Raw genomic sequence first — 20,336 nt, forward strand, 5'->3', positions numbered from 1 at the left:
GCTGCTAAAGCTCGGTCTATATTTAAACCTCTTTATATGTTCAGCAGCTCAACAGGCCGTGTTACAGCAACACAAACACCGTACACAAACGACTTTACTCTCACAACCCCTGTCTAGTAATAAAGAAACCTCTCATAAAATAATATCCAGATCAGTGAAGAAACTGAGTGTATCCCAAATGGCACCCTATTCCATTTATTGTGCACTACTTCAGCAAAACCCTAATTTCTATATAGCGCACTGGTCAAAAGTTGTGCACTATATAGGGAATAGGGTGCCATTTATTTAAGACGCAGCTCATATGTTGTCTTGTAAAACTTCAGTGTTGTAACAGAAGAAGAGTGTTCAAAATAAGTGGTTGATTATATAAGTAAACCATACTGAGAAATAACAATGACCATCTTGCAAAACAATATATATACAGTACCAGTCAAAAGTTTGGACACACCTACTCATTCAAGGGTTTTTCTTTATTTTTACTATTTTCTACATTGTAGAATAATAGTGAAGACATCAAAACTATGAAATAACACAAATGGAATCATGTAGTAACCAAAAAAGTGTTAAACAAATCAAAATATATTTTATATTTGAGATTCTTCAAATAGGTCACCCTTTGCCTTGATGACAGCTTTGGCATTCTCTAAACCAGCTTCATGAGATAGTCACCTGGAATGCATTTCAATTAACAGGTGTGCCTTCTTAAAAGTTAATTTGTGGAATTTCTTTCCATTTCTTGCCCATCAGTTGTGTTGTGACAATGTAGGGGGGGTGTACAGAAGATAGCCCTATTTGGTAAAAGACCAAGTCCATATTATGGCAAGAACAGCTCAAATAAGCAAAGAGAAAACGACAGTCCATCATTATTTTAAGACATGAAGGTCAGTCAATACGGAAAATGTCAAGAACTTTTAAAGTTTCTTCAAGTGCAGTTGCAAAAACCATCAAGCCCTATGATGAAACTGGCTCTCATGAGGACAGCCACAGGAAAGGAAGACCCAGAGTTACCTCTGCAGCAGAGGATGCGTTCATTAGAGTTACCAGCCTCAGAAAGTGCAGCCCAAATAAATGCTTCACAGAGTTCAAGTAACAGACATCTCATTCAAGTAACAGACATCTCAACATCAACTGTTCAGAGGGGACTGTGTGGATCAGGCCTTCATGGTCGAATTGCTGCAAAGAAACCACTACTAAAGGACACCAATAAGAAGAACAGACCTGCTTGGGCCAAGAAACACAAGCAATGGACATTAGACAGGTGGAAATGTGTCCTTTGGTCTGGAGTCCAAATTTGAGATTTTGGTTCCAACCACTGTGTATTTGGGAGACGCGGTGTGGGTTAACGGATGATCTCCGCATGTGTAGTTCCCACCGTAAAGCATGGAGTAGGTGGTGTTATGGTGTGGGGGTGCTTTGCTGGTGACACAGATTTATTTAGAATTCAAGACACACTTAACCAGCATGGCTACCACAGCACTCTGCAGCGATACGCCATCCCATCTGGTTTGGGCTTAGTGGGACTATAATTTGTTTTGCAACAGGACAATGACCCAACACACCTCCAGGCTGTGTAAGTTCTATTTTACCAAGAAGGAGAGTGATGGAGTGCTGCATCAGATGACCTGGCCTCCACAATCCCCCGACCTCCCAATTGAGATGGTTTGGGATGAGTTGGACGGCAGAGTGAAGGAAAAGCAGTCAACAAGTGCTCAGCATATGTGGGAACTCCTTCAAGACTGTTGGAAAAGCATTCCAGGTGAAGCTGGTTGAGAGAATGCCAAGAGTGTGCAAAGCTGTCGTAAAGGCAAGGGTGCCTATTTGAAGAATCTCAAATAAAAAATATATTTTGATTTGTTTAACACTTTTTTGGATACTACATGATTCCATATGTGTTATTTCATAGTTTTGATGACTTTACTATTATTCTACAATGTAGAAAATAGTAAAAAATAAAGAAAAACCCTTGAATGAGTAGGTGTGTCCAACCTTTTGACTGGTACTGTGTATATATAAAGACTAGAATCAAGTCTGAGTGATTGTGAGAACGCAGCCAGGCTGACATTTTGTAACTGCCACCCGCTTCCTGTTGCTGAGGGTAACGCTCCTCGAAGAAGCCTCGTGCCGCTTTCCTCCTTCCCTTGATGTTATTAAAAGTCGGTGCGAGTGCATGTGTGATGTGACTGTTTGCATGCTCTTGTGTGTGTGTGTGTGTGTGTGTGTGTGTGTGTGATTGTGTATACACAAATATGACAGAGATTGTGTGCATGCATGTGCATGCTTCGCGAGTGTGTGCGTGCATTAATGTGTATATACCTTGTATATGTGTGTGTATGCCTCTCACGTAAGTGTGTTTTTATGCATCTGGGTGTTTTTGTGTGTGTGTGTGTGTGTGTGTGAGTGTGTGTGAGTGTATGTAGTGTGTGTGTGTGTGTGTATGTTTGTTATCTCCGTATCAGGTCTGGCAAAGAGGAGAAGTCAGCTGCTGCTGGCTATCAGATGTCAGACAATACAGCAAGGCCTGCACACTGCAGAGCAGGACAGAGGGCCATGCTAGCAAGTCTTCTACTTGGTGTATGTTGTGATAAATATTGTGGTAAACGTCTTTGTTTGTAGGTATGGTGTGTGTGTGTGTGTGTGGCGTTATGGTACATGTTGTAGTAAACATATCTATCCTGTTGCCATGTGTTGTCTGTTGACTTTCTTGCCCAGGAACAATTGCCTGTTGGGGAATAAATAAAGTGTATTGAGTTTAATGGAATGGACGTACCTGAGTTTGGCTCAGCTTGATGCTCTGGATGTGGGGGAATATGAGGACGCTGTCCTTCCTATGGACCCCCTTTATAGAGCCCCGGTAGACGCCAAACCAAAAACCTGGGTGAAAGGACATCACTGTTAAAGGGACAGTTCATATAAATTAAAAAAATTACTTATTTTACCTTGAGAGACATTTAATGTGTCAGAAGAGAGTGCAATACAAAAGTGGAGTTTTGTTTACTTGGCCATTGTAAAGGGAGTGATAATATTCTAGACCACAGAATATTAAATCACAAAACAAAGGGAGTGAATGAATCCAAGGTAGCATACTAATGTTCCTTATGCTAATAGTGGCCATGACATATACAACCCTAGAGAGTGGATCATCGTAATATCACAATACCCATAGCTTATTTCATGGAAACATAAGTAATGTAATGATTGGGTGAACTAAATTGTGCCTTTTCACTGATAAACAGGATATATTTAGGCTTAGGCACCCTTATCTCCCTACCAAGAACCATGAACTAATCCTTAATGAACTATTAATAGTGCTAATGTCACTCTGTTAACAACCATCTGCTTTGATGAGTCTTTAAAAGGTCAGAGGTCAAGGGTGCCAAATATCACATCACAGCCATTACTTGCTGTGTTGCAAAACTAACTTAAACATGCCTTCTACCGGGCACACGTTATTTTTTTGTCCATATTAAAACAGACCCCTGGTCGTGGGTCAGGGCATAAGTCCCAAATAAAACACTGTTCTATAGTGCACTACTTTTGACCAGAGTCATATGGGCCCTGGTGAAAAGTAGTGCACTAAATAGGGAGCCTTTTGGGACACAGACCAGGGAGCGTTAGTAGTCATACGAGCATATGATACTGACCTGGTAAGAGAGCACCCCGTGGGCAGATGTGTTTATAAATAATGAGTTTTCTATGTTGCCCTCCTCAGTCGGGTGGAAGACAAGTTTAAATGAGGCCTTCCCTCGGGGTGGGATCACCTGAAAGAAGAGAGGACACGGGGTCAGGGTTCACCGAAGGCAATGACTACGTTACAATGTCCATACTAGCATGACTTCATTCTCAGTAGTATGTTGGTGAGGACATTGAAACGGAGCCACACAACTTCCACCACTCATATGAGACTCATGCTGAGAATGAGACCTTGTGTGAATGATTATTGGGTTAATTTCAGTGTGGAATCGATAGGAGAAAATGTGATATGCAATGATGTAACATGCACTGTTGTCAAGAGTGTGATGCAACGTTGTTGTGCTTAATTTATTTTCTAAGCAGAGCAAATGCTGTGGGTTTCAATGGCAGTTTGAGAGTTTCAATAGCTGTACTGGTGGCCCAAGGGACTGACATGAGAAAGGGAGGGGGGGGGTAGAGAGAAGTAGAAGAAGAGAGTGAGGAGAAAAACAGTGTGAGAGAGAAAGGAGAGAAAGGGAGAGAGAGAGGCGCGAGGGAGAGAAACAAACAGAGAGAAAGAGGAGAAGGGAAGCAAAATAGAGATTGTAGCGAGAAGCTGGATGGACGGGGGTGTGGTTGAGTGAGAGAGGGAGGGAGCGTCCGAGTGAAGGAAGGCACACACAAACACACTCACCCTTCTGTGGAACAGAAGGCATGTGAAAATGTCTACTGGATGTAAACATTGACAGCAGTGTCACTGGGAGTTCCTGGCTGGGGTTGTGTATGCATATGGTTTCAGCTCTTGGCAGCCCCAGTGGCCTACAGAGAGAGAGAGATAGAGATGGAGAGAGATGGACACAGCCACCATTTGCCTCATGCAGCGCAACATTGCATAGAGTTGATCAGGCTATTGATTGTGGCCTGTGCAATGTTGCACCAATCCTCGTGCGAAGTTGCTGGATATTGGCGGGAACTGGAACACGTCGTACACGTCGATCCAGAGCATCGTACACATTGATCCAGAGCATCCCAAACATGCTCAATGGTTGACATGTCTGGTGAGTATGTAGGCCATGGAAGAACTGGGACAATTTCAGCTTCCAGGAATTGTGTACAGATTCTTGCGACATGGGGCCGTGCATTATCATGCTGAAACACGAAGGGATGGAGGTGGATGAATGGCACGACAATGGACCTCAGGATCTCGTCATGACATCTCTGTGCATTCAAATTGCCATCGATAAAATGCAATTGTGTTCGTTGTCCGTAGCTTATGCATGCCCATACCATAACCCCACCGCCACCATGGGGCACACTGTTCACAACATTGACATCAGCAAACCGCTCGCCCACACAACGCAATACATATGGTCTGCGGTTTTGATGACGGTTGGACATGCCGACAAATTCTCTAAAAGCGATGGCTTATGGTAGAGAAATTAACAACCAATTATCTGGAACAGCTCTTGGGAACATTCCTGCAGTCAGCATGCCAATTGCACGCTCCCTCAAAACTTGAGACATCTTGTGGAATTGTGTTGTGTGACAAAGCTGCACATTTTAAAGTGGCCTTTTATTGTCCTCAATACAAGGTGCACCTGTGTAATGATCATGCTGTTTAATCAGCTTCTTGATATGCCATAAATGTCAGGTGGATGGATTATCTTGGCAAAGGAGAAATGCTCACTAACTGGGATGTAAACAAAATTGTGCACAACATTTGAGAGAAATACGCTTTTTAAGCATATGGAACATTTCTGGGATCTTTTATTTCAGCTCATGAAACATGGGACCAACACTTTACATGTTGCGTTTATATTTTTGTTCAGTGTAAAATACTTTCTAGCATTTGGACATCGACAAAGTAATATTTCTAAACTACTATGAAACTAACTTTTGTTTAAGTACAATTTAGACATTGTTACCTCATTTGCAGTTTTACCATGATTACATTTTAGTTACCACTGTAGTTATAGAGTAACTTCAGGGCATAAGTGTTCAACTCAATGCAAAGTGTTCCCGGTTGTGTCAACACTGACATAGCATCAACACTTGAGCATGAGTTAGAACTGTCCCTTTAACAGTGATGTTTCCTCTAGGTACAGATCTAGGATCGGCTTCCCTTCCCCCAATCCTAACCTTAACCATTAGTTCGGGAAATGCAAAACTGACTCAAGATCAGTATCTAGGAGCAACTTCACCCTACACCATTTTCTTGACGACAAGTTAGCACTTCCTGGAAACGAGGAAGGCGCTTTTGCTTATCTGACACTTCTCTGGGGCCGACATCAAAGGAGAAACCGTGACATAGTTCAGATCTAGCACAAAAAAACAAAATGAGTGCAGGCTGCTATTAAAAGGTATATGGCGACCTTTAGAGCTATGCTTAGCGGCGCTCGGTTTAGCCTTTTAATATTTTGATGTGTTTTGTAATAAAAGGGGGTCCAGCAGCAAAGGCCGTAGTCACCACAGGTCTGTAAATGTCACTTTTAAAAGATAGGTTTGCAGATAAAAAAGTAAATAGCTGCAGGTGCAAGCTTTCCTCATACTATTGTTGTCATCATAACCATAAGCAAGCAATATATATACCTGATTGCAACTTTTAGAGCTACTGTACAATGTGAAGTCATTGGATAGGTCAAACTCCATTTCCCCTAGCGTGATTAAGTTAAACAGATAGATGTGTTTTAGCCTTGCCTATTTTATAATACATCCATTTTATATAATGTACATGTTTCCTCAGTTCAATGTTGATAGCAGAAATTCCATCCGCTTTATGCAAAGTTACTGCCTGTCCTATCCACTCGTATCACATGACTGGGGACTATACCTATTCTATAAACCATCCCAATTCTACATGTTTCCTCAATTCAATGCTGATGGCAACAACAGTGAAATTCCATCCACTTTATGCGACGCCTGTCCTATCCACTCATATCACATGACTGGGGACCTGCATTGTAGTGGGGACAGGGGTGTGTTGTGTGTTTAAACAACGGGATGACAGTAAATACTACGAAACACGTGGACTCGGGCTGAGAGGGGGAGGCATGGAGGGAGCCCTGATGCAATTAAGAGTCACAGTCATGTGCATCCCAAATGGCACCCTATTCCCCTATATACTACACTACTTTTGATCAAAAGTAGTGCACATCTTCGGTCAAAAGTAGTGCACTACACATAGGGAATAGAGTGCCTATATAGCTCTGGTCAAAGTAGTGCATTATATAGGGAAGAGGGTGACATTTGGGACACAACTTCCAGTCAATAAGGGTCTGTTTGGGCATGCCTGGTTCGATCTGCACTGCCTGGTAAACGGATTGAGGAGGGTGTGCTAGTGTTGCATATCAACACTGTATATTGCCATTGCTAAAATGACTGGGCCGTTGGGTTATCCTAGTTGCAGTGGCTAGCAAGGCTAGTGGGCGGGGATGAGGTTGAGTTTAACACCTTATGGTGGTGTTGTGCTTGTGTTAGGTTGTGTTAATGCTGCTTTGCTTGATGCCACTGTAGCAAAACAATGGTGTAGGATTTTAATGTTTAAACACTTCAGTTATTGGCAACCGTTGTCTGTTCGATAAGGTATGGGCGGGATACATCGTCGGACCTAGTGTTTCCTAGTTTGTTGGATTCATTCTAATCTACACCGAAAGGTTGGGCAATGGTGTAATTCTCAGATTTAGAAACAGAACTAATTAACAAATATATTTATTGGATACTTGGATCAATAGATAAACAAAATGAAATGGGAAATAAACTGAGAATTTTTTTCCAGCTTCAAATAGTAGCAGTGGGGGAAGGCCGTCCCAAGCACAACAAAGAGTCTCACTATTCTGGTGGTTGTTTTTGGAAGCTGGGAGGCAGAGTTCTAAACCTTTCCGCTTGGTCTGACCCTCTTCCTTATTCAGCCTCGCGCAGATGGGAAGAGAGCTGAGCTGTTCACGGCCTTATTTGGTCGTCGCCCGTCTGTTCCTTTGGCTTCCTCTGCGTTTAAAAGGTCCCCCGCTTTATACAGAGAGCTTTTCCACTTCTCTGACGGCTTTTTATCACCAATTTCTATGGCTGTGCTTCTTCTTGGGAGCTTCGGTGACATAATCCAGACAAGGTTAGGTGAAGGTTACAGATATTTAGTTGATTTTGGTATATGCTTTTTCCACATTACACTTATAACTGTCGGATTGTGATTTGGAGTCGGTGTCTCACGCACCCATGTGTGCGTCTTAAAATTAGGTGGTTGGTTATAGTAGCTCCAAACACAGGATTTATCAATGTCTTTACAATGGCTTATGTTTATGAATCCTTTTCTATGAAACCAGGAAGTGGGGGAAATAAACTCACTGTGTCCCAAACTCCACAATGGCGGCTGGAAGCGCGCTGGCCTTCCATTCTCCCGCGCGTAGGCGGGGGCTAGAGAAAGACAAAAAGAAAAAAACACATTTATGTACACGTACACCTATCAACTCAATGAGTTCCAATGGGACTTTCATTCTAAACAAGTGAGCTCTCGGGCGACTTGGCAAAACGCTGACTCTCCTGCCTAACAATGCAGCCAGAGTGGGGCGAAATCTCGACTCCTCTGTGAGACACTTGAGCCTGCTACTTGTAAAAAAATAAAAATACAAAATATAACACAAAGGCAGAGAGGGATGTCAGAGATGATGAATTTAAGGGGATTTAAACAGAAGTCTCCCTCTTGCCAAATCCACTTCACACCCCATTGGGCGGGAACTCGAGTTGAAACACGACAAAGACAATGAGGGTTCTTTATTAAAAGAGCCGCTTTACAGTGTCTTTGGGAAACTTAAGCCGCACCTGTTAGGAGTTGGACTAAAACCTGCTTTCATCGACACCCATGTGGGTCCTTTTATTTGTGCTTTGAATTCTATTAGGTTGTGTATGTTTATTAGACACCAAACAGAAGAAAACAGGGAGAGAAATGTATATATTTTTTGGCGTTGCAAAGCGTTTTTTCGTTGTCTTAATGAACATGCCCCTGCATTTGCACTGCAGAGCGGCGTCGATGCATGCAGCAAAACAACGCAGCCAATCGCCAGTGACACCGCTACAACAGAAGGTGGTTTCTAATTCTGAGCTTCAATAAGAATAGCTATCAGACATCACAACTCTAAAAACTATCAGAGGTGTGAATCCAATGTTGTCAAGGAGTCTTCAATGTCGTAAGTTGGCGTGTGTACAGTATATTCGTTATGGATCTTATTTAACAAACGTGTACAGCATACAGATACAGAGCCTTTGAGCAGAAAATGCTCCAATGCTGCTGCTACAGCATCTCAAACAGCAAATACATACATAGGCAACGGAAGGCAGGCTTCATTGGTATGTCACACACCACTTTGCAATGAGCTGGAGGCAGTATACATATACTTAATTGTTTGAAACCTGAGCGTTTTTAATACATATTATGAGGCAGGTCTTACCTTACTTCAAAGTAGCCTAGCCAAAATCAGACCATATCCGTGGAACAATTATTTTATTTTAAACTTTTTCACTGTCCAGTAGCCACAATACTAGTCATATTAGCAACCCATGCTAGTTGATGCACATTAATACTCTCAAAATTTATAGCGGATACTTTCATCTCGGTCACATGAAACCGCTTGCATGTGCGGTGCCCTTTTGACAACGGTGTTTTCCCGCTAACTGCATTATGGAATAAACATTCGCGAGTAGCCTACTGCCTTCTGCACATTGCTGCGCTTATAAATGTGAAGAAATAAAAGTTTATAAAAATGTTAAGCTAAGCGTTCTGAACTGTTGCATCACACATAGCTTTTTAACGTGAAAATGGTTATGTAGCCTAGGCCCTACTGGTTGTATGAATTAGGGATCTATCGTCCCACAACTGTCCCAAGTCTGTTTGGATAGGCTATTTCTTTCTCGACAAAGCTGACCAATAGAATAGGTAAACCTTTCTACTATGGATAGTAGATTGACATAGGCTAGTGATTTTGCTGTTCGTTACTTGCCTTGTGGCTGAGGAAAAGTAAATGTGGACAGTTCTTCTAACATCTTCAAAGTGCACATCAGAATTCGGTAAGAAGGACCGCACATCGTTGCATCCTTGACTTGCATGTTCTGTTAACATTAATTACCATAATCTAAATGTGATTTCTGTCATTCTGTGCACCGTGGGTGGATGCCTTAATCAGGTTGCGCACCCATATGGGTCCAGTAAATTTCTGAAATGTCAGGTAAATTAAAATCCCGCCAGTCAAATGTCCGGCAACACATTTTCATAGCGGAAATCCTGGCTGGGTTCCAGTGTTGATAAACATGTTTATTTGACATGTTGATTGTTGGAATGGATGGGGATGCCCATAAGCTAGCTCAGTGTTTCCCAATCCTGGTCCTGGGGATAAAATAAATTGATAGTTACATATCGGGATATTATTTCTGGCGATATATCGTATCGACAATATCACAATAATCTTTTTTGCGCTAGTTGGCTGTCCCTGCACAAAAAGCGACAGTATTTTTCCTTCATAGCTTGTGCTCTTTTTTAAATAGGGAGCCAATTTTGTTTTCAGAACTTTTATTTCCATGACTGACCAAAACTTGTTTTCGTATGCTGAAGCAGTGAGCAATATTGTTTGGAACATCGAATCGCAATAAAATCTAAGTATCAACTTGCAATACATATAGAATCATGAGAAACGCGAGAATTGCAATATAGGTCCCTGGCAACTACAAGCCCTACTGGGAAACCAAATGGATCCACACACGATTCCACTTATCGCATGGCTTGATGATGAGTTGATAAGTGGAATCAGGTGGGTTAGTGTGGTGTGTTATTGCCAGGGCAAAAACTAAAATGTGCATTGTGCACCCCGTTGGGTCACCAGGACCAGTATTGAGAAACACTGGGCCCTAGGCTATAAGTGAGCAGGCTGGTACATTGACAATTCCATATACATCAGTTAGGCTAGTCTGTCTGAGACCATGGCAACATCCACCTGGCTCCGGGGTGAAGTTTCCCCCTAGGTACAGATCTAGGATTAGCTTTCCATCCCCCCAATCCTAACCTTAACCATTAGTGGTGAAAATGCTAAACTGACCCAAGATCAGCGTTTAGGGCACCTTCACCCTCCTCAATCTACCCGAGGCTGATCTGTGAGTGGGTTACATTGTCTTGTCACCTGCGACAGATGGTCAGGTCTGCAGCTTTGTTACACAAATAGAGGCCAGTGGTTATGGTGAAAAAAGAAGCCGATACGAGATAGAGGCGCGTTTAAAAAAAAGAAACCCCCACACACAGCCTACAACATATTGTAATGGGAACTCAATTGTATACATGTACACACACCCTATCCCTTACTCTCTCACATCCACTCTTACCAAAAATCAACAAGTGAACTTGCGCTCTCCCTCTCAATGACACACTATATGCCGGCTGAAGTGCGAGGTCATTTCTGCCACCCTGCTGCGACCAGTGCGTTGTTCGTGGTGGCCAGTGTGTGTGATGTCCCATCCTATTGAGCACTGTGAGGAGGTCCGCACAGCAGGGAGCCGGCAGCTGCAGTGTGTGAGGGGAGAACCTGATCTGGCCCTGTTGACAGAGGGCTGCCACAGCTGTTCAGTGAGTTGGCGGCAGAGAGACAGAACACTGATTCTGAGGACCCTAACTAGCTTTAACACAATATAGGTGTAGATTGTGGGGTTCACAATGATACATGAAGTTGGCTAGCTCAGTATGCTGAAGTCGGAAAAGGGAGATCTGTGTGTCAAGCATGTCATCAACATCAACTCCAATCATCACCTATATAAACAGACCCAAGTATACCTCAACTCCCACTAACATCACCAGAACACACATGGAAACTCTTCAAAACCTCCCTAAAGAGCACAAGCGCAAGAAGACCCTACACACACACACACCCCCTCCCTGGGAGATAAGAATAAAATCAACACATTGAAGAAGCCATGTTTTCACACTTCGGGACGGACAACCTGCTGGATGGCGCGGGTGAGCTGGAAGCTGGCGAGCTCTCTCCATCAGTTCCAGACAGTCAGTTTCCTGTCCAAGCTTTCAACAGCTGGGATCCCGACTCACATACCCAGGGGAGGGGTGGAAGAGTTGAGAGAGAGGCACAGTGGATGGCTACTACTGGGGACTTACTGGATTGTACAGTGTGTACAGATGTAGCGAATGTTCTGGAGCAGAGTGATTGTTGAACTGTATGTCCTGTTGGGTGGTGCCTGTTGAGGTGACTCATATTATAAAGCAGACCTGAAGCACTGAGCTCAATTTCCTGTAGGGCTGGGCGAATATCGTGTGGGGTGATACAATAAGGACAATTTGGAATAGGAATTTGGTTTACTTTCTGAATTGGTTGCCCCTAACCCTGCTAATGATGGAAGTATGGCTCCTACAGTATAGGCTCCTAATGAGGTATAATGGATTTGAATGGACACCTTTATCAACTAAACTTGTCCAATAGAATGCCGTCTATCGCACTTCATATCACTATCATGATAAACATTCAAATGTTATAATATGCACTTCTGATTCTGCCAAAAAAACCCTAGTCCTACTCCAGACTCATGTTCTAAAAAAGACTTGTATGTTAAAATGTCTTATTCTTCAATGGTCTCACACACGCTCACCTACGCACAATTTCCCAAGAATAAAAGAGAACATATACCATCCCTGAAGCACGCTAACCCACCTGCAGAGGTTCTGAATTTGGTTCAGACAGAGACACTTTGCGGGTGGTTGCGGGTCGAGAGGCAGCTTCCCTCAGTCATTGCGGAGAGGATAAAATAGCCCATGAATATATTCAGGCTAGGGGTGGTTATTCACATTATTAACAGCTTCTCATACCAGTCAAATGCTACGCGCTTATAGCATCCTAGGGATCTGCATCGCTGGCCTGCAATGCGGTGTGCTGTGTGGAGGTATAAAAAAAGACAACAGGGAGAAGAAGGGAGGAGGGAGCGGTGAAGGGGAGAAAGTTCATGCTGTGGTCACGGGGCATTGGGTACATGAAGGGCATGGAAAGAGAGAGAGGCTGTTGGCAGTGGATGTCCAGACACCGCTGGCATGAGGCTTGTGACAATTGTCTAAAAGCATTTGGAAGGACAAGCCTGAGAAAGACTAAGGCCTAATCAGTTCACACAACAAACACCACTTTGATTTATAAACACATACAAGAAGGCTGATCGGAGGTAGATTTCAAGATACCTCCAAACCAGGGTTTCCTTTAGGCGGTAATAGGCGTTGTTGAAAAGCCAATAAATAAAATTGGTGCGGCCAAGTGTCCGGGAGAGGAATAAAAACTCCCATTGCGAAATAATGCTTTTTGCCTATTAATTGATGGCAATACAAGTCGATGGAAATACATTTGACTTGTCATTCTTATCTGCCTACAGGTTAATTTGATAATTTTGTGGAATTAAATTGGTGCGTGTGTACAGTATATTAGTTACGCATCTTATTTATCAAGCGGGTACAGCATACAGATACAGAGCCTTGAGTAGAAAATCTGTCAGACAGTGCAAGAGCTGCTACTGCAGAATCTTGTGGTGCTTTGAAGACTGGAAAATACAAGGTCAAATCATGATGTCAGTGACCTACAGGTCAGAGCTCTAGAAAGAGGCCAGAGTTCCCGAGTTGGAATTCCGAGTTGGATGACCGTTCCAAAATATTTTTGAACTCGGAAGGCAGGCTTCATCAGCGCGTCACACAACACTTTGCAATGAGCTGGAGCAGTATGCATTTTGAAAACAAATGCTTAATTGTTTGAAACCTGAATGTTTTAATACACAAGGCATGTCTTACCTTGCTTCAAAGTAGCCCTAGTGGGATCTCCTCTCTTTCTAAATTTCTAACGGACATTTCCATCTTTGTCACATGAAGGCGCTGCATGCGCAGTGCCCTTTTGACAATGGTGTTTTTCCCGCTAACTGCATTATGGAACAAACATTCACACATAGCCTACTGCCTTCTGCACATTGCTGCGCCTATAAATGTGAAGAAATAAAAGTTTATCAACATTCTTAGCTAAACGTTCTGATCTGTTGCATCAGACTCATTGCTTTAACATTATTTTTTATGTAGCCTAGTCCTATTAGTTGTATGAATTTGGGATCTATCGTCTCACAACTGTCCCTGAGTCTGTTTGAAATAGGCTATTTCTTTCTCGACAAGCTAACCAATAGAATAGGTAGCCTAAACTTTTCTACTATAGTAGATTGACATAGTGATTTTGCTGTTCGTTACTTGTCTTGTTGGTTGAGGAAATGTAAATGTGGACAGTTATTCTAACATCTCCAAAGTGCACATCAGAGTTCGGTAAAAAGGACTACGCGTTGTTGCATCCTCGACTTGCATGTTCTGTTAATATAAATGACCATATTCTAAATGTGATTTCTGTAATTCTGAGCAGCGTGGGTGGGCGCCCTAATCAGATTACGCTCCCAATGCATACGGGTCCGGTAATTTATATTAAAATGTTGCCGGTCATAATGTCCGGGCGCCACATTTCCCTAAAGGAAACCCTGCTCCAAACTGAGGCAAGCAATGTCTTGTGTGAGCTACATTCCTCAAAAACACACTGACTGATGAGTACCCAGTGAGTCAGAAGGCTTGCCACAGCCAGTGTAAAAATATATAGCCTAGCACAGCCCAAGGCCATTCACTTTTCCATCCTGATCCTAGAGAGATTAAATCAAAATGATGAAATCTACATTCTGCCCTAAAGTTAACCCTCTCACAGCTAGCTTGCAGCATCAACAGCTACATTGACATCAAGCTACATGTAGGCTATGGATGTAGCTACAACAAGGTACATGTCAATGCTAGAAAACAACACAATCAGGACTTACAAGTTTTCGGTAACTCCATATGACAAAATAGGCTACATTGTTAACCCTTGAGGTGGTCTTTAACATTTCCAGAATGTGATCTTATCAGGATCTAGCGTTGAAGCTTTATGAGAATTGAGAACATAATGTGCAATCGACATGACACAAATGTACCTAGGCTACATGTTGAAAGACGAAACAGAGAGCAGCTTGTGGCTTCCAGCCCTCCGATCCAGGCTTATAGATGGCTGCTATGGGGGAGTGTCTGACAAGTACAGTCTTTGCTGAGACATGTTTTACAAAGCAGGATAAATAGTTGGAGGATTTGCATGGCGTTGAAGGTTACAACAATGAATGTGTCATCCGGCGTGACAGGAAAGATCAGCAGTCTCCATTTTCACATAATCTGCATTTTGACTAGAAGGTAGGGAATGAAGAGTTTTGGGGAGAAAAGCGGTTAGCCTATCAAAGACACAGGTCTTAAATAACTTACCAACACCTGAAATGCACCGTGGACTAAATGTGCCTGAAAAGACAAGGCTGTCTTATGTAACTCAAAACCACCCATCTCCTTAGATACTGAGGTAAATGTCCGGTATCTACGCGTTCACATGGACAGTGTGAAACTGTTGCTCAATATATACTGAACAAAATAAAACTCAACATGCAACAATTTCATTGATTTTACTGAGTTAAAGTTCATATGGAAATCAGTCAATTGAAATGAATTAATCAGGCCTTATCTATGGATTTCTCGACTGGGAATACAGATATGCATCTGTTGGTCACAGATACCTTTAATTTAATGGGCCTCACAATGGGCCTCAGGATCTCGTCAGGGTATGTTTTTGCATTCAAATTGCCATCGATAAAATACAATTGTGTTCGTTGTCGTTGCTTATGCCTGCCCATGCCATAATCCCACCCGACACCATGGGGCACTTTGTTCACAATGTTGACATCAGCAAACCGCTTCGCCCACGTGACGCCATACATATGGTCTGCGGTTGTGAAGCCGGTTTGACTTACTGCCAAATTCTCTAAAACTACGTTGGAGGCGGCTTATGGTAAACAAATGAACATTAAATTATCTGGCAACACTCTGGTGGACATTCCTGCAGTCAGCATGACAATTGCACGCTCCCTCAAAACTTGGGGCGTCTGTGGCATTGTGTTGTCTGACAAAACTGCACTTTTTAGACTGGCCTTTCATTGTCCCCCAGCACAAGGTGCACCTCTGTAATGATCATGCTGTCTAATCAGCTTCTTGATATACCACACCCGTCAGGTGGATGGAAAGATCACTAACAAGAATGTAAACAAATTTGTGCATAACATTTGGAAAAATAAGCTTTGTGCATATGGAACATTTTTGGGATCTTTTAATTTCAGCTCATGAAACATGGAACTAACACTTTACATGTTGCGTTCATATTTTTGTTTAGTGTAGTAACTTCAGTCAACTAAAATCTCCCTGTGTCACGAAAACAGTAATGAGCCTAAAAAGCATCTCCCTGAGAGAGTGTCTATTACCTGTATGGGTTTCAACAGGAAGTTGGGGTTAATTTGAATATTGCTGGGGCCCACTGTTTCGCTCTGCCCTCGTGGCCTAATCTGGCCCAAACAGATTTAATCATGGCTCAGACTGTTGACAGGAACAGAGTTTACATACAGGAAGGTCTCTTCTGACATGGGGTTGTATTCATTAGGGACACGCAGCGGAAAACATTTGCAACATAAAGCAATATTGACCGTTTGTTGTTGGACAAGCCCAGGAAGTCCCTCCCCGTTTCAGTCCGTTTTGTTTGGTGCCTAATGAACACAACCATACCAACTCTTCTCTGACACTGATAAACTCGGATAAACTCGGAACCCTGTTCAGTGTTTAATGTCCCGACCCGTGTGGTGCATTATAAGGATAAGCTGAAACGATTTGTCATTTGGTTTCCTCTATAGCCAGAGATGTACCCAGCCAAACACATTCAGTACAAATGCATCTGTCAGATGTCCAGATTGAGACAATTTAGTTGTATTTTGCGACCTTTGGACTTGGCTGTGCAAGTTACAAATTTTTATAGTCGCACTGGTGTGGGCTGCACATTCTATCTGGTCATTAATAATAAATCATCCTCAATCATCCTATTGTTTGGGTGGATGAAACCATGATTTGTTAAACAGTAAATTGCATTATCCTTCCTATAATAAAAGTGTCTGCCCTGCTGCTGTGCCTGCCTGTTTCGCTGGGGCCGGCTGCTGTAATAAGCGAGCCTCTCACAATCTCGTGTGGCCCCCGTGATTGTATAACATTTCAAAATGCAATTGCGGGTATTAAAGATATCAGCCTTCTGGAGATATACATTTTATTTCTTAGCGATCATTGAGCTCAAAGCACACTGTTTTATAATGAAGATATCTGATATGGCTTTGAAATACGGGGCGCACAAATTTCCACATTGGCCATCGCAAGTGCACTAGGCCACATTGCAAAGTTATTTTTAGGACATTACATTTACTGTTAGATTAATACCTAGGCCTAAATATAATATTAGTGCACATAAAGGCAAATTCATCTACTGAACAAAAACAATTCTTAACATTCTGACAGTAAAATAACAAAAAAAGCCTAATTTGTTAACCCACATTTCATGACAATCACTGCATTAGGTTGCGTTTCAAAATATTTGGAATCAGAAAAAGTCTGAGGCAAAAACAGTGGCCTAAACACCTGCTCAACTAATATTGACCAAAATTACACTCGCAAGCACACATTCAGCAATGTATGATGATAGCCAAGTAGGGAAAAAAAAGGCACTAGCAAAACTCCCCTACACCCCTTCAAACAAACAGAGTTGACGATTTTTACGGTCATATAGCAGAACCAACTCGCATACAGAGTGAAGAGAGTGAAGCTCAGAGATAAGAATTCGGGACGGTGGCAGTTGGCTAATTCCGTTGGCGACCGTCTTGTATCCAACTCCCTCATCTGTGCGAGCGCAATGATTGGGTGTCTGTTTCACGGCTCCAATGACCTGCCTGTAGAGGAGAGGAAGCTCTGGCATTAGCGCTGTGTGCTAGCTAATTAAAGGAAGAGAGGAGAAAGAGAAGAGGAAGAAAGAAAGGAGAAAAGAGCTTCTAAATATATCTATGGTGAAACAAAGCTATCTTAAGTGGGCATTACAATATGAAAGCCCGGCTAGAGCACTGGTTATTAGCTCCCCTCTTGTTCTCGCCAATCCAATGTGTTATTATGGTGAGACAAAGCTTTTTTTTCCACCGCCATAGATGATGAGAGGTTGTAGAATAAAAGGTGGGGGGCGGTGTCATTATATCCTAGTAACCCTTCTTGTTCTAGTCTGTAAAACCTCCGCCACTGGGATCATTAAGATACATCACCGCCAGCGTGAAGTGGGAAGGGAGGGAAGAAACCAATGGCTATTCAAAAGATAGAGGTTGAATAGCAATGAATAGCCGTAATTGGCCACTGACAACAAGCGGAAATCCATTTATACTGGAGCGCACTATTTCATTTTTTTTATAATTTGATACTTCACATAACTTGATCAGGTAATTCGCACTGAGTTTTTAGGGGTTAACCTCTGGCTGGTGGGCCTAAATATCTACTGAGGTCTGCTGGTGGTGGGTCGTTGCGTCATGGTGAGTAATAGGAGGCTTGGCTGGCTCCGGGGGCGCTGGAAGGAGCAGACAGGAGAGTGGGTGCAGCGGCCAGGAGTGTGAGATTCGCACTCCCCACCCCTCATCTGCCAACTTTGCACTGGGTCATCGCTGATAGGAGCGAAAGAGCGAGGGGCGAGCGGGCAGAAAGAGGAAAGGGAGACTCTTGCACGCAAAGCTGCATACACACACTCCCCATATCCTAAAAAGGGTTTGATACAGCTCTATATACATCTAGGCCTATCGGTTCAATAGTTTCACTTTAGCATAATGGACTCATAGCAACAGCTGCTACGAGAAAGCCATTGGATAACTACAGCCGTAGTGACTGTTTTCATGCCAATACTAAAATTTACACTTTGTGCTTCAGCACAGTGAAAGCCACAGGTTTGACTGGCGAGTCAATTCCTTTCATGAAGAACATTACCATCACTACTCGGCTTAGATTTAAAGTAAGCATCATCTTTGTTTTCCCCTTATTTGGTTCTTTTCTTTTCTGTTTCTGCTCGAATTGGACATGATTGATTTAGCCAAGGAATGATCTCTCTCGGGTCGGGCGAGAGGAGGGGGGCTTAGTTTACTCCCCTTACGCCTCAATCACACCGATCCCGTTATAGCGCAAAATGGTACACAGCATAATCTGGATATGTGTGCAGCAAAAATTTCAACATTCACCTTCTGCTACCATTTCTGTCAAGCCGTCTATGCATACAGTTTGATGCATACGTTCGATAAATCCAACGTATGCACCATACAGAAGAGCGCACTGCAACTGCCTCTGCAGCGCAATGCTGCAAGGCAAGGCGCAGCGCTCCATTGAAATGAATGTACTTCTGGTGTACCAAAATGCAATGGCGCGATCGGGTGTGATCGATGCGTTTCTCAGTGCTAAGTGCCTGTGCCTCTGTGCGTGCGCCTGATTCAGCATGCTAAATGCAGAGACTTCACACAGAGCTTCAATACCCTCTTCGCTGTGGCGTAGCAGGACAAAAAAACACAACCAACTGCAAAAAGGCCGATGTCTTCACCTGCCCAAAAGCTCCAAAGTAACACACATGCAAGGGTGAGGCTAGCTGACATTGAGGTTAGTAGTCATGTAATACAGACAATGAAGTCCTGGGCGCTGGTCAAAAGCAGTGCACACATAGAATAGGGTACCATTTGTGACACCAACCCTTGTACCATCTATGCATCTAGAGGAAGTGAATACAGAGTGGAGTGAATGAATACCCGAGTTAATGTTCATATTCTTAGATCATAGTTCACACTCTAGATAGATCAGAGGTTACAGAAGTTCACAGTTCGCAAAGGTCTTGGGCATTGCCAATGCCATGTGTGTAATTTAATTGGCAGCGTATACAACAGTGTCATACACCAGGCCTAGTCTAAACATTAGGTTTAGGCCTATACCTGGCAACGCTCAGAGTTGGATATGATGGTTTTGACAGGGGTATGAAGGATAGGAAGTAGTGAGCTACTCATTTTTTTCTAGCTTTTAAAATAAGCACATTCTTCTCCTCTCCCCTGCAACTCTTTCCCTAGGTCCTTACTGTACAAGATAACATAGTAAACTATGTTCTGTCAATATACCTGGTAAAATAATGGTTCATAAACAACTCTAAGGGGGCCCTATAAAATCTGTGATATATTTTCCAAAATTGTGTTCTCACTTTTGTTTTTCAATCTTAAAATTACAATTCTTCATAGACAAACAAAATGTGATGTTCTGGGAGTCCATGTCAATGCTTAACCGACATGTGGGGCTGGAAAAACAAATTCAGTTTTTTTATAATTCCCCTTTAATAGCGCATCTGGCCCTTAAAATGCGCATATAGCGAGTGAGGAAAGTGCTGTCTAACGTGCCGGTCTAGTGATGGTTCTGACTGCTTCTGCTCATTTCAAAGTTTGCAAATAACAAATAATAGATACAAATTATATACTTATTCATGATATACTTCTGCCAGGTAAGCCTACTTTGCAGTTAACATTTAATTGATAAGGTTTTTGGGGAATATTTCTGTCAACCCACAAGACTTAGCACATCAACTGGCGCTACACACCAGAGTGATAAGCGCACACACCACACACAGACAGACAGACGGGCAATATTGCTGGAAATTAATTGCTTGCAGACATTGCTGTAGTTTGACTTTTTAAGCCAATAGTGGCTA

At 42.7% G+C, this 20,336-nt stretch overlaps 1 protein-coding gene across 1 annotated transcript in view; it reads right to left on the reverse strand.

Moving 5' to 3' along the window:
• Nucleotides 1-17,318: 17,318 nt before the first annotated feature.
• LOC123484149 (transmembrane protein 131-like) overlaps nt 17,319-20,336 on the reverse strand; it is a 34,199-nt gene continuing 31,181 nt past the window's right edge. The window contains exon 4 of the mRNA XM_045214162.1: nt 17,319-17,526. Coding sequence (XP_045070097.1) covers nt 17,319-17,526 — 208 coding nt within the window. The remainder of the gene's footprint in view (nt 17,527-20,336) is intronic.

This window comes from Coregonus clupeaformis, unplaced genomic scaffold, assembly GCF_020615455.1.
Source record: "Coregonus clupeaformis isolate EN_2021a unplaced genomic scaffold, ASM2061545v1 scaf0206, whole genome shotgun sequence".
NCBI lineage: Eukaryota > Metazoa > Chordata > Actinopteri > Salmoniformes > Salmonidae > Coregonus > Coregonus clupeaformis.